This window comes from Hypanus sabinus, chromosome 12 (assembly GCF_030144855.1).
Source record: "Hypanus sabinus isolate sHypSab1 chromosome 12, sHypSab1.hap1, whole genome shotgun sequence".
In the NCBI taxonomy this organism is placed as follows: Eukaryota; Metazoa; Chordata; class Chondrichthyes; order Myliobatiformes; family Dasyatidae; genus Hypanus; species Hypanus sabinus.
In genome coordinates, this window is record NC_082717.1 from 8,348,225 (window position 1) to 8,363,462 (window position 15,238).

The following is a 15,238-nucleotide window of genomic DNA, read 5'->3' on the forward strand; positions in this document are numbered from 1 at the left end:
CTGAATATCACTGACATATAGTATGCCGTGCAATTTGTTGTTTTGCGGCAGCGGTACAGTGCAATACAGCACATAAATACAATAAATACCAAAAGAATAACAGAATTTACAAGAAGTGCATATATATCAATTAAAATAAATTATGTAAGCAGTGGGAAAGAGAACAAAAATAGTGAGGGTGTTCATGGGTTGGTTCATTGTCCATTCAGAAGTCTGATGACGGAGGGGCAGAATCTGTTTCTAAAATGTCGAGTGTGTGTCTTCAGGCTCTTGTATCTCCTCTCTGATGGTAGCAATGAGGAGAGGGCATGTCCTGGGCGATTGGGGTCCTTAATGATGGATGCCATCTTTTTGAGGCATCTCTTTCTGAAGGTGTCCTTGATGCCAAGGAGACTAGTGCCCATGAAGGAGCTGGCTGAGTTTACTACTTTCTGCAGCTTTTTCCAATCCTGTGCGGTAGCCTATCCAGAGACAATGATGGAACCAGCCGTGGTATACTTGCAGAAATTTGCAAGAGACGGCAAGATCATTGCTTGTATTCTTCAGTGAACTTTGCAGAGATGACTCGATGGGCTGAATGGCCCTATGCTCCTATGTCTTATGGTCTTAGTCTTTGGCATCATTTTGGCATAGAGTCAATATTGGCATATTTGAAGTAATTAAGTCTGGGCTGGTGCTACAACAAAACAAAAGACGTATCTAACTAATGTAAAAATCTTCCCTTCTTCAGAAGTATTTTTAGCCCACCCACACTGTCACTTGTAAGGACACCATTCCCCTTATTCAGTTCCTCCGTCTCCTTTAGATCTGTTCTCCATAAGGCATAACACACAGAAACAGATTTAAGCCTTCTGTCCCATCAAGCTGCTCTGCCATTCCATCGTGGCTAATTTATTATCCCTCTCAACCCCATTCCCCTGCCTTCCGCTTGTCACCTTTGACACCCTGACCAGTCAAGAAACTATCAACTTCCTCTTTACTTCATGATTTGGCTTCAGATTATCTACCCTTTGGTTAAAGAAATTCCTGCTTACCTCTGTTCTAAATGGACGACTCTCTATTCTGCGGCTGTGCCCTCTGATCCTAGACCGTGCCCCCCTCCCCCCACCGAATTATAGGGAACATCCTCTCCAAGTTCACTCTATCTAAGCCTTTCAATATTCGACAGGTTTCAATGAGATACCCTCTGATTCCTCTAAGCTTCAGTGAGGCCAGGCCCAGAGTCATCATAGGAGCCTCAGGTGTTAACCTTCAAGTCTTCTCTCCCATTTAGTAAGGTCATAAGACATAGGAGCAGAATTAGGCCATTCATCTCATCGAGTCTACTCTGCCATTCCATCATGGCTGATTTATTTTCCCTCTCAGTCCCACATGCCTTCCACTCCAGGGCATCCAACATGTCCTCCTTTTGTAGAAATCTGTTCAACACCAGTTGACAGCACCTACAGTTTCTTTTAAGTTGTTGTTGTAAAACCCTGCCTGATGTTCTCATCTCCCTCAGAAAACAAGGTGGTGGTCCTGAATAATTCTTGCAGTGTAAGTGTACCTGCTAATTGCCACCCATTCAGTTCTTTCTAATCCCTTCATTCATTCTCTTAAAGTGAGCTATTTCATGTCCCTCTGCAGCGGCTCAACGATTGAAATCATAATGAACTTATTTGCTGATGCACCTTTTCTATTTTCTTCCCAGTCCAGTCAGCCCGCATACCAACAGTCAGGCCAGAGAGCGTCGAGGACCTTTCCCAGAGTAAGTGTGATATGTTTAAGTCTTCTCTCTTCCTTGTCTGCTTGAAGTATAGATAAATCAGTGTTACAATCAGGTTTAATATCACTAGCATATGCCATGAAATTTGATGTCTTTGCGGCAGCAGTACTATGTAATACATATAGAAAAAAACTGTGATTGTACGTATATATAGTGAGATAGTGTTTATAGGTTCAATGCCCATTTAGAAATCATGGCAGAGGGGAAGAAGCTGTTCCTGAATTATTCAGTGTGTACCTTCAGGCTTCTTTACTTCCTTCCTGATGGCAGCAATGAGAGTAAGGCATGACCTGGGTGATGAAAGTCCTTAATAATGAATGGCACCTTTTTGAGGCATCACTCCTTGACAATGTCCTGGATACTATGGAGGCTGGTGCCTATGATGGAGCTGAGTTAGTTTACAACTCTCCACATGTGCCGTGCTCCACCCCCGGCACATACCCGATGGTGTTGCAGAGAGCGAGAATACTCTCCTTAGTCTATATGTAGAAATTTCCGAGTGGCAACAACAATTTGAAATAATGCCCAGTCGATTGACCCTTCATCAGTCCTCCTGTTTGCTGGAGGTCAAAGTTAGCCTGTTCTGGGGGTTTGAGAACTGTGTATGTGCCCATTGGAAGGAGGAGCAGGGCTTGTTTTGCTGCTGCTGGTTCATTGCTTGTGTAGTGTTTTGCTGCTCTGCCGAGCATTGCGGGCACGTTATGCTGGTGCCAGAAGATGTGGTGAAACTTGTGGGCTGCCCCCCTCCCCAGCATATACTTGGGTGTGTTAGTTGTTAATGCAAACAACTAGCATTTCGTCTAAAGTCTCGATGTGCCTGTGATTAATCTGTATCTGACTCTGATCCTGTTGGAGACAAGTTGATAATGAAATTACTTGGGAATTTAAGCTCTACATGATCTGATAGCGATAGGAGAAATCAGTGGCAAAATTGGGATTGATCAGTGAGCTAGCATGGGCTCAATGGACTGAGTGGCTTTTATTGTAGAGGTTAGATTTATATGTCACATGTACATCGAAGCGTAGAGTAAAACGCGGTGTTTGCGTCAACGACCAACACAATCTAAGATGTGCTGGGGGCAGCCCGTGAGTTTCGTCAGTTTTCTGGTGCCCACACAGCATGTCCACAACTCTCTGACCCTAACCCTTACATCTTTGGGATGAGGGAGGGAACTGGAGCATCTGGAGGAAACCCACACGGTCATGGGGAGAACACACAAGCTGTTTACAGCCATCGTCAGGAATGGAACCCCTGATCTGTGATTGCCTATGCCATAAAGCATTATGCTAACTGGTATGCCACCTAGCTGTCTGTGTTGTGAGGAATATTGGAAGCCTTTCAATCCTGGAATCTTGGAATCATTCTTGTGAACATTCTTTAAACCCTCTCCAAGGATAGCATAACCTTTCTGAAATAAGTGGCCCAAAACTACTGACAATACTCCAAATGAGGCCTCACCAGTTCTTTATGAAGGCTCAACATTACATCCTTCAATGGGTGTGCTCATGGGACTATGTTATAGGGAGAGGTTGAGCAGGCTAGGACCTCATTCCCTGGAGTGTAGGAGATTGAGAGGTGGTCTGATGGAGATGTACAGCATGTGAGGCATGGATAAGGTGGACACAAGATTCTACAGACGCTGGAAATCCAGAGTAACACTTAGAAAATGCTGGAGGAACTCAGCATCTATGGGAAGGAATCAACAGTCAATGTTTTGGGCCGAGACCCTTCATCAGGACTGGGTGAATGAATAGGTTGAATGCCTTTCTTCCCAGGGTTGGAGAATCAAAAGCTAGAGAGCATAGGTATAAAGCAGGGGTTCCTAACCTGTGGTCCAGGACCCCTTGCTTAATGGTATTGGTCCATGGCATAGAAGAAGTTCAGGAATCCTGGTTTAAAGTGAGAGGGGAGAGATTTAACAGGAAACTGAGGGGTGAGGAGTGATCAGCATATCGAATGAGCTGCCAGAGGAAGTGTTTGAGGCAGGTACTTTAACAATATTTAAAAGTTACTTGGCTGGGTAAATAAATGGGAAGTGTTTAGAGGGATATGGCCCAAATGTGGGTGAATTGGGCTTGCTTGGTTGGGAATATTGGTCAGCATGGATGAGACAGGCTGAAGGGCCATTTCTATACTGTCTGAATATGACTCTGTGAGTCTCTAATTAAACTTACAGCGACGGTGTTCCACCCCTTTAAAGATTAGCTTCATTTGTCACAGGTATGTAGAAACTTACAGTGAAATGCATTGTTAGTGTCAAATCCATTCAGTGGAGATTGTGCTGGAGCAGCCTACAAGTTTTACCATGCTTCTGGCATCAATAGATCAGGCTAACAATTTGCTAATCCTAACCTGTACGTTGTTGGAATGTGGGAGGAATCTGGAGCACTCGGAGGAAACCCACTTCGTCACAGACAGAATGTACACATTCCTTACAGACAGTCGTGGGAATTGAACCCGTATTTTATAGCCAGTGCTGTGAAGTCTAGTGCTAACTATGCTGCCCTATGTATCATATGTATCTGCTGTGTGTGCTTGCTGTTTGACGTCCTGTTGTCAATCCACATTATTTCCAGTTGCTGATGACCTCACTTTGTCCTTCCAGAATGTTCCGCTATTGCTGTGGCTGATTTGGTTTTCCTGGTTGATGGATCATGGAGTGTGGGGAGAGCCAATTTCAATAGGATCAGGGAATTCATCTACTCCCTCGTATCTGCATTCGAGATCGGAGATGACAAGACGAGAGTTGGAATTGTGCAATATAGTTCAGACACTAGAACAGAGTTCAACTTGAACACATACAGTCAGAAGTTGGATGTACTCAACGCTGTGACTAGTCTTCCCTACAAAGGAGGAAATACCATGACTGGTAGGTGAATCCAATCCTCTTCTGCTTCCAGACAGCTTCATGTCTGTTTCTCATTGAGAACGGTCAGGTGATTGATGAAGGTAGAACCGTAGATGTTGTCTGCATGGATTTTAATAAGACACTTCACAAGGTCCCTCGTGGGAAGCTCATCCAGAAGATTAAGATAATGGGATCCATGGTGAGGTGGCCATTTTGATTGCCCATAGAAGGCAGAGGGTGGTGGTTGAAAGACTTATTCTAGCTGGAGTCTGCCATTAGTGCTGTTTTGCAGGGCTTTATACTGTACCTCAGCTGTTTATAATGTATATAAATGACCTGGATGAAAATGTAGATGAGTGGATTATAAATATGCAGATGATATGAATATTGGTGGTGTTATGATTAGCATACTACAGATGATTGGCAAAGAATACAGTGCAATGTAGATCAGTTGCAGATGTGGGCAGAGAAATGGATGATGGATGTGGAATGTTGCGCCTTGGTAGGTGAAATGCAAAGAGATAGTACATTGTTAAGGGCAAGACCCTTAACAGTGTTGATGAGTAGAGGGATCTTGGGGTCCAAGTTCATAGCTCCTTGAAAGTGGCTACACAGGTTGATAGGGTATTTCAGAAGGCCTATGGCATGTCTGCCTTTATTAGTTGAGGGACTGAGTCAAAAGTCTGGAAGTTCTGTTGCAGCTTTATAAAATTCTGTTTAGGCTGCACCTGATGTATTGCAAACAGTTCTGCCCACTAATTATAGGAAGGATGTCAAAGTTTTTTAGAAGGTGAAGAAGAGGCTTACCGAGATACTTCCTGGATTCGAGGGCATGAGCTATCACAAGAGGTTGGACAAACTTGGGCTGTTTTCCCTGGAGTGGCGGTACCTGGGGGAAGATCTGATAGGTTTATTAAGATTATGACAGGTATAGAGAGAGTAAACTGACTCTTTTCCCAGGTTTGAAATGTGTAATACCACAGCATATGCATTTAAGGTGAGAGGGGATAAGTTCAAAGGAGATGTGGGGGGCAAGTTTTTTACACAGAGACTGGTGGGTGCTAGGATGGTGGTATAGGCAGATAGATGGGAGACTTTTCAGAGGCATTTAGATAGGCACATGAATGTGAGGAAAATGGAGGGATATGGACATTGTGTAGGTTGAGGGGATTAGTTTAGTTGGCCATTTGATTACTAATTTAAATGGTTCCTGTCAGCAAGGACCTGCTTCTGTGCTATGGGTTTTTATCGTCACCTGTATAGAGGGAGGGTGAAGTAAGAAGCTGGGAGGTGATAGGTGGAAGAGGTAAAAGACTGAAGAAGAAGGAATCTGATAGGAGAGGAGAGTGGACCATGGGAGGAAGAGATGGAGGAGGAGAATCAGAGGGAGATGATTGGCAGGTGAGGAGAAGACAATGGGTAAGAAGGGAGTCAGAATGACAAATGAAATTGGAGAGAAGGGGGAAGGAGGAGAAGTTACCTAAAATTAGAGAAATCAATGTTATGCCGTCAGGTTGGAGGCTACCCAGATGAGATATGAGTGAGGCCATGATGACAGAATATGAGATGTTGCTCCTCCAACTTGAGTGTGGCCTCATCATGGCAGTAGGGGAGGCCATGGACAGTCATGTTGGAATGGGAATGCAAAGCAGAATTAAAAGTGGCAGCCTTTGGGAAATCCCCCCAGCACCCCCCCAGCTGTGGTGGAAAAAGCGAAGGTGCTCAACGAATTACCCCTGCCAAGCAGAATAAAGAGTCATGGAGAAAGTGCAGTGCAGGCAGACAGTCAGGTCCAAGGTAGATTGTGAGGTCAAGAATCCACCTTATTCTACCAGGGAACTGTTCAATAGTCTTAGAGCGCTGTCCTTGAGTCTGGTAGTACAGGCATTCAGGCTTTTAATATCTTCTGCCCAGTGGGAGAGGGGAGAAGAGAGAACATCTGGGCTACTAGCTGCTTTACTGAGGCAGCGAGAAGTGTAGGTAGAGTCCATGATGTGCTGAGCTGAGTCCACAAGCTCTGCAGTTTTGACAGTTCAGGACAGAACAGTTGCCGTACCAAAGCGTGATGCACCATTTGAAGTTATCTCCAGTCCGCCTGCTAAATATGAAATGGATTTCAGACACAGAGTAACGGTATTGCTGTATTTTATGTTCAGTGCTACTGGCTGGGTGTGTTCAAGTGGAAGTTACAGGAGCAGCTTGAGGATATAATGAAAACTGGGAGGGAGGGAGGTGAGGGGTTACAAGCTGAAATCGAAGCAGGGATCAGAATCAGGTTTAATATCTCCGGCATATGTCGTGAAATTCATTGTTATGTGGCAGCAGTACAGTGCAATACATAACGATAATACTTGCAATTGGCAGTAAGTATGTGTGTTTATACACATATATAATTAAAAAGTTAATTAAGTTAATTAATTAAGTAATGCAAAATCAGGAAGAAGAAATAGTAAGGTAGTGTTGAACGTCCATTCAGAAAATGGATGGCAGAGGGAAAGAAGCTGTTTCTGAATTGTTGAGTGTGTGCCTTCAGGCTCCCGTACCTCCTACCTGATGGTAACAGTGAGAAGTGGGTATGTCCTGGGTGATGGATGCCACCTTTTTGAGACATTGCTCCTTGAAGCTGTCTTGAACGCTGGGGAGGCTGGTGCCTATAATGAAGTTGATTGAGTTCACAACTTGCTGCAGTTTATCGCGATTCTGTGCAGTTCGCCCCTTCCCCCCACCTGAGGACAAAGGATCAACTTCACTCTCCGTACGCATTTATATGTATTAGGGATTTGCTGTGCTGTGTGGGTCAGGTTTAAGGTTTAAAGTAAGTTTATATTCAAAGTGCATAGCTGGAGGGAGAGTTAGTGTGGAGGAAGCAGAGTGGCTGCAGAAGGACAGAGTAGGAGAATGGAGGATGGAGGGATGTTGAATTAGAACAGGGATGAGGAGGAATCCCGTTAGCCACATACGGCTGTGAAGGCCAAGTCAGTTGGTTACATTTAAAGTGGAGTTTTATTTGTCATAGTGTCATATGTTACTGAGAGATCTTTGATGCCCTGATGGAGAGAAGGTAGGAAAATGGGTTTCAGAAGGATAATAAATCAGCCATGTAGGCTTGGTGGAGCAGGCCCAATGGGCCAAAAGGCCTAATTGTGCTCCTGTGTTACGATTTTGACTAGTAGTGGTCATAGTTTCATGGACCATTCTGAAACCTGATGGTAGAGGAGAAGAAGCTGTTCTTGAATCATTGAGTGTATGTCTTCATGTTCCTGGAATTTCCTTGATGTAGGAATGAGAATAGGGCATGTTCTGGATAGCGAGGGTCTACAATGATTTTGCCACTTTCTTTAAGGCACTGCCATTCTCTGTAAACTCTAGGGACTGTTGTCTGTGAAAATCCCAGGAGATCAGCAGTTTCTGAGATAGTCTGGCATAAACAATCATTCCACGGTGAAAGTCACTTGGATCATATTTCTTCCCCATTCTGATGTTTGGTCTGAACAACAACTGAACCTCTCAATCATCTGCATGCCTTTGTGCATTGAGTTGCTGCCACATGATTGGCTGATTTAGTATTTGATTAATGAACAGACGCAGAGGTGCACCTAACAACATAGCCACCAAGTTCATAAGGAACAGTTGGAAAAGTAGGAAGATATAAATGTCTCATCAGTTTGATTAACCATTGTTCAACTAAATGAATTGAAATTGATTTCTTTTCTTTCCAAAGGTGATGCCATTGATTTCCTGATAAAGAATACTTTCACTGAAGATGCTGGAGCAAGGAAATCCTACCCAAAAATAGCAATAATAATCACCGATGGAAAGTCCCAGGATCCAGTGTCAGAAAATGCTGAAATCCTTCGCAACATTGGCGTTGAAGTGTTTACTTTGGGTGCGTTACTCTCAATCGAAGCTCTTGCTTTTTTAATGAACAAAAATGCACGTGCTCTCCCCTAAGTGGTTCAGTGGCCTAAGCCTCATAAAGAAGGTAGTTCACCACTATCCTTTCAAGGACAAATCAGTTTGTGAAATTACTTTTGGCTTTAGTAATGACGCTAATGAGGAGTAAAGCAAAATTCTCATTATTTATGGGAGGATAAGATCTATCTGTCTGGTCCTACCAGCATTCTCGTCCATCTTATCCTCAAGATGGCACATTTAGTGTTGTGGTTAACGTAATACTATTATGACACCAGCTGTAAGTTTGGGATTTGATTACTGCTGCTGTCTGTAAGGAGTTTTACATTCTCCACATGACCCTCTTGAGTTTCCTCCAGATGCTCCGGTTTCCTCCCACATTCCAAAGATGTATGGATTAGGTTGAGTATGTTGTGGGCATGCTCTGCTGGTGCTGGAGCCGTGACAACACGAATGGGCTGCCCGGCTCATTTGATTTGACACAAATGTCACATTTTGCTGATGTACTCTTGACAAGTAAATCTTCAATCTATTTCCTTTCCAAACTCAAACCAAAATACACTCTGTGTCCTGTGTGGAAAAAAAAATCTGCAATGTGTATCTCACTTCTGGCCTCATCAAAGCGACCAAGATGTACCTTTAGTCTTAGCTTCAAGAGCTGGCATTTATCTATAATGTCCAAACCTATGCAATAATGGAATACATCTGAGGAGAACTTCTGGCATGGCATTCTTCCTCACATCTGGTCAGAATGATTTTCTTCTTATTTGAAGACTTCTTTTTCCCTGCAGCCTCGATCATTTCTCTCTCTCTAATAGAGTCATAGAGAAGTACAGCACAGATATTGGCCCATCTCATCTAAGCCGAACAGTTTAAACTGCCTGCTCCCACTGGGGCCATAGCTCTCCATACCCCTACCATTCATATATCTATACACAGAAGATCCTGACAATTCTGGACAATGTTTCTCACCCTCTATATGCCACCTTGGCTGAACACAGGAGCACTTTTAGTAACAGACCAAAACAACTGCCCTGCTCCAAAGAGTGCTATATGAGGTCATTCTCACCCTTGGCCATTAGACTCTATAGTGAGTCAACCTATAGCCGGGGAAGTGATGACCTGCTCCTGTTAGACTGTCTGTAGTAACTTATTTTTTATTCTTCCTTACTTCTAATATTTTTGTCTGTGCGCTTGTAATGCTACTGTGACACTGCAATTTCCTTTGGGATCAATACCGTATCTATCCATCTATTTATCTATCTATCCAAACTTCTCTTAAATTTGGAAATCAAGCTTGCATGCACCACTTATGTTGGCAGCTTGTTCCACACTCTCATGACCCTTTGAATGAAGGCATTTCCCCTCATGTTCCCCATAAATATTTCACCTCTCACTTTTAATCCATGACCTCTGTTTGTAATCCCACACAACCTTTGTGAAAAACGCCTGCTTGCATTTACCCTATCTATTACACTCATAATTTTTTATACCTCTAACAAATCTCCCATCAGTCTATGTTCCAAGCAGTAAAGTCCTAACTTATTCGACCTTTTCTTATAACTCAGGTCCTCTAGCCCCGACAAATTCCTTGTAAATTTTCTCTGTGCTCTTTCAAACTTATTTACATCTTTCTTGTAAGTAGGTGACCAAAACTACACACAATATTCCAAATTAGGCCTCACCAACGTCTAAAACAACTTTAACATAACATCCCACCTCCTGTACTCAATATTTGGAGTTATGGAGGTCAATGTGATAAAAGCTTTATTTTTGAGCCTGTCTACCTGTGACATCATTTCCAATGAATTATGGACCTGTATTCCCAAATCCGTTTATTCTACCATATTCCTCAGTGCCCTACCATTCACCATGTAAAAGACTGCTACTCCCGTTTATTCTAACTCCAGATGTAACATCTATACTTTGGTTTTTCATGCTTCTCTATGTGTAATTGTCCTTTCACAGAAGTATTATGTGGTGAAACTCCCAAATCTTACTTCCAGAGCAATGCACACAAAACGGTGAAGGAAGTCAGCAGGTTAGGCACATTCCACTCCAACCCTCACACTCCAATCCTCTCACCTTGCTCCACCTAGTTTACACTTTCTTTCCCCTCTCTCTTCTCTCAGTGTCACCCGAAACCAGACACTAGCACTGCGGCGCACAAGGCAACCAATGGGAAAGAGCTGCTGCATCTTTTGAACGAGCCAATCGCCAACTGGGGTGGCAGAAGCATCTTTTGACCCACAATAAAATTAACTCTTTGCATTATACCACTGCCCCCTATATTGGTCATCTCATCTCACCAATCTCCCTCCTGATGCAGTGTTTCCTTCCCCCCAGCAAATGCTGTTTGACCTGTTGACTACATCTAGCGGATCAGTTGTTGCTCCATGTTCCAGCATCTGCAGGCTCTTGTGTCTCAACTATAAGTTTTCAGTAATTTACCTATGCTTGTATTTTTACTTAGAGATGCAGTGTGGAAAAGGCTTTTCTGGCACTTCAAGCTGCATTGCCAGCAACTCACCAATTTAACCCTAACATAATCACAGGGAAATTCAAAACGACCAATTAACCTACTAACCAGTACATCTTTGGACTGTGGGAGGAAACTGGAGCATTTGTTCATGATGTGCTGTGACATGGGTGATCATGTTGTTTCCATGACCATGATTGTTCCTGGCAAATTTTTCCACAGAAGTGGTTTGCCATTGCCTTCTTCTGGACAGTGTCTTTACACAACTGGTGATGCCAGCAAATATCAGTACTCTTCAGAGATTGTCTACCTGGTGTCAGTGGTCGCATATAACCAGAACTTGTGATATGAACCAGCTGCTCGTACCCACCCACCTGCTCCAATGGCTTCATGTAACCCTGTTTGGGGGGGGTGTGGTTTGGGCAAAGCAGGTGCTCCAACTTACCCAAAGGTGACGAGCAGGCAGGCAGATTGAAGGAGCGTCTTGCACCTCCCTTGGTCTCTCCAACCTGCCACCCAGGAAGCTGGAACATCCAGAGAAAATACACCCAGTCATGGGAAGAAAGTACAAACTCTCTTACAGAGGATGTCAGAATTAAACTCTGAACTGTGACGCCCTGAGCTGTGATAATGTCGTGCTAACTGCTATGCTACATTGATGAGGCTGCACCTGCAGTACTGTGCACACTTTTGGTCACCCTGGTATAGCAAAAATGTGGTTAAACTGGAAAGAGTGCAGAGAAGAGTTCAGTAAAGTTTGCTTTTCTTTCCTCAGGTATAAAGGGAGCAGAGCTAGAAGAATTACAAGCCATTGCCTCCCCTCCTTTGGAGAAGCATGTTTTCAAAGTGGCAGACTTCGACAGGATTCAAGATGTCCAGAATGAGATAATAGGCCGCGTGTGCTCTGGTGTTGAGGAACAACTTAGTGAAATAGTTAGCGGAGAGGAAGGTGAGAACTTTTTTAACAGGATCATAAGAATCAGAATCAGGATTAATATCACCGGCATATTTTGGGAAAATTGTTGGCATGTGCCAACAATGCAATACATAATAATTTTAAAAATGTAAAGTAATAATGATGTTCTTGCACTGCCTATTTAATTTTGTTTTATTAATTTTAGTTCTTTAAAAAACTAAATTAAATAAGTAGTGCACAAAGAGTAAAAAAAAAAGAAGCGACATGTTATTCATGGGTTTAATGTCCATTCAGAGATCTTTTGTCAGGGGGAAGAAGCTGTTGCTGAATCGCTGAGTGTGTGCCTTTAGGCTTCTGTACCTCCTTCCAGACGGTAGCAATGAGAAGAGGGCATGTCCTGGGTGATGGGTGGTGTCCTTAATGATGGATGCCTGCTTCTTGGGACATCGCTTGTTGAAGATGTCCTAGATGTTGTGGAGGCTGGTGCTGACTGAGATGACAAACTTCTGTAGCTTATTTCGATCTTGTGCCATGCTCCCACCCCTCCCATCCCCAAACCAGTTAGAATGGTCTCCATGGTACATCTGTAGGAAGGCATCTTCCCAGTCATAATTAATATCCCTTGCCAATTCTTTAATGGACGTTTTGCCAGGAACTTATTTACAATCAAGGGTTGGTGGATTGTGCTCTCAAAAAAAGTTGAGAGGTGATTTGATTAGCAATGCACAAGGTCATGGTGAGTCCAGGAAACCAGTTCTCATTTGTGAATGAATCAAGGAGTGGAATACATTGGTTCAAAGCAAATTGGAATTGGAATTCAAAGTTCAAAATAAATTCATTATCAAATAACTTATATGTCACCATATACAACCCTGAGATTCACTTTCTTGTGGGTATTCTAGCAAATACAAAGAAACACTATAGAATCAATAAAAAACTGCACACATCAAAGATGAACAAACAGCCAATGTGCAATGATAACAACTTGCGCAAATATACACAAAAATAAATAAATCATATATCGACAACCTGAGTGTTAGAGTCCTTGAGAGGGATTCCATAGGTCTCAATTATCAATAGTATTAATTGATTTATGATTGCTACATGTACAGAGATGCTAAAAAATGTTGTTTTGCATTTCTCAGTATTTATAGAAGATAGAACATTGAACAGTACAGCACAGTACAGGCCCTTCAGTCTACAACGCTATGCTTAAGAGTTAAATACCCCCAATATATCTGCCTCTACCACTGACCTTGGCAGTGCTTTCCAAGCACACACCACTCTCAGTGTTAAACAAAAACTACCTCTGACATAACGCCCCCCCCACTCACCTTTAAATTATGCCCCCTCATATTAGCGATTTACAGAAACATTACAGAGACATTAGGGACATTTAAGAACTCTTAATAGGTGCATAGATAATAGCTAAACAGAGGGCTATGTAAGAAGGAAGAGTTAAATTGATCTTGGAGTAGGTAAAATGGTTGGCACAACATCGTGGTCCGAAGGGCCATTACGGTGCTGTTCTGTCTTCAATCATGGATAAATAATTTCTGCTGACAAAACGGTCAATTAATTCAAAGTTCAAAGTTCAAAATAGATTTACCATCAAAGTACGTACGTTTTATTGTAGGTATACTCAATAAATCAAACAACCATGATAGAATTAATGAAAGACTGCACCAACAGGGCGGACTACCAGAGCAAATGACAACAAACTGTGCAAATACAAAAAGAGAGAAAATAATAATAAATAAATAAGCAATAAATATCGAGAACGTGAGGTGAGGTGCCCTTGAAAGTGCGTCCATAGGTTGTGGGAACATTTCACTGTTGGGGCAAATGAGGTTGAGTGAAGTTATCACTTCAGGTTCAAGAGCCTGATGACAGATGATCAAGGTCACTGATGACAGATGATGCTTTCCTGCGACAGTGTTCTTTGGAGATGTCCTCAATATGAGGAGTGCTTTTCACATGATGAATGGGTCCATATCCACTACGTTGTCCCAGAACATATTCTGCACAATCAAGAAAGCTCATCAATGCCTCTACATTATGAAGAGGCTGAAAATAATTGAACTAAGCACATTTATAGTCATTTCATTCTATAGATGCACAGTAGAGAGCATCATAACTTTCTGCATCACTATTTGGTACAGAAACTGCACTGTGCCAGACAGGATGTATCTACAACGGGTAGTCAGAACTGGCCAATGCATCACCAGCACCAGCCTACCCACCATCAAGGACAATATATACATTATAAATGTTCCTATGCACTCTGCTCATGGACAGTTTGCCCCATTCACAGCAGGGAGGAGATTATGTCACATCCACACCAGGACCACCGGACTCAAAAACAGTTCCTTTCCCCAAGCAGTGAGGCTGATCAACACCTCCATCCACTAACCCACCCCTCAACACTCCCCAACCATTTCCTGTCAGAATCATCTGATGTAGACACCCCTGTGCCTGGAGGCATTTTATGGACATACAATCAATTTACGTATATAAGCTCCCTTATGTGTTTTTTATTGTCGTGCTCTTTACCTTATTGTGTTTTTCTGCTGCATTGGATTGAGAGTAACAATTATTTTGTCTCAATTACACGTGTACTGGAAATGACCGTAGACAATCCTGAATCTTGATCCTGTGGCTTGTTCTTTCCCCAAATCACAGTGGTTGAACCTCCTTCCAACATGCAAGTCTTGGAAGTTGCGTCAAATTCCATGAAGATCATTTGGGATTCATCACCTGGCCAGATCACCGGCTACAGGCTCCACCTTGTTCCCATGGTGGCTGGCGTCAAAGAGCAGAGTGTCAATGTTGATGCTGGCACCAGGATGGTGATTGTCAAAGACCTCACCCCCGCCACCGAGTACCAGATTAAACTTTATGCCATGCGAGGGCTGACATCCAGTGATCCGGTGATGCTTATGGACAAGACGACGCCCACGGAGGTTTCAGTCGGTATGTTGGTATCAGTGCTCTGCTTGTTCCAATATGTACAGAGCTCAAACGGCAAGTAATACAGGTCACAGTTTAGCACAGGAACAGGCCATTCAGCCCATTGATGCCTGTGATGAACATGCTGCCAAATTAAACTAAACCCTTCTGCTTGCACATGATCCACACCCATCCATTCATGGGCCTATTTAATGGCCTCTTAATGCCCCTACTGCACCTGTCTCCACCACAGCCCCTGGGAGCACGTCACAGGCACCCACTACTCTCGGACCAGAGGCCACAACCTTCAGAATAGAGAGGCGTCCATTTAGAACAGAAATGAGGAGGAATTTCTTTCACCAGTGGGC

The 15,238-nt window shown here is 43.1% G+C and overlaps 1 protein-coding gene across 4 annotated transcripts in view; it reads left to right on the forward strand.

Annotated features, from left to right (window-relative positions):
* The window catches only part of LOC132402615 (collagen alpha-1(XII) chain-like), a 380,160-nt gene that overhangs the window by 39,431 nt on the left and 325,491 nt on the right, over positions 1 to 15,238 (forward strand). For 3 of the 4 annotated variants that reach the window (XM_059985520.1, XM_059985521.1, XM_059985522.1), the window contains exons 5-9: positions 1,691 to 1,747; positions 4,372 to 4,635; positions 8,336 to 8,500; positions 11,781 to 11,954; positions 14,604 to 14,894. The exons of the other annotated variant lie outside the window; for it this stretch is intronic. In XM_059985520.1, coding sequence (XP_059841503.1) covers positions 1,691 to 1,747; positions 4,372 to 4,635; positions 8,336 to 8,500; positions 11,781 to 11,954; positions 14,604 to 14,894 — 951 coding nt within the window. The remainder of the gene's footprint in view (positions 1 to 1,690; positions 1,748 to 4,371; positions 4,636 to 8,335; positions 8,501 to 11,780; positions 11,955 to 14,603; positions 14,895 to 15,238) is intronic. 4 annotated transcript variants of the gene reach the window in all.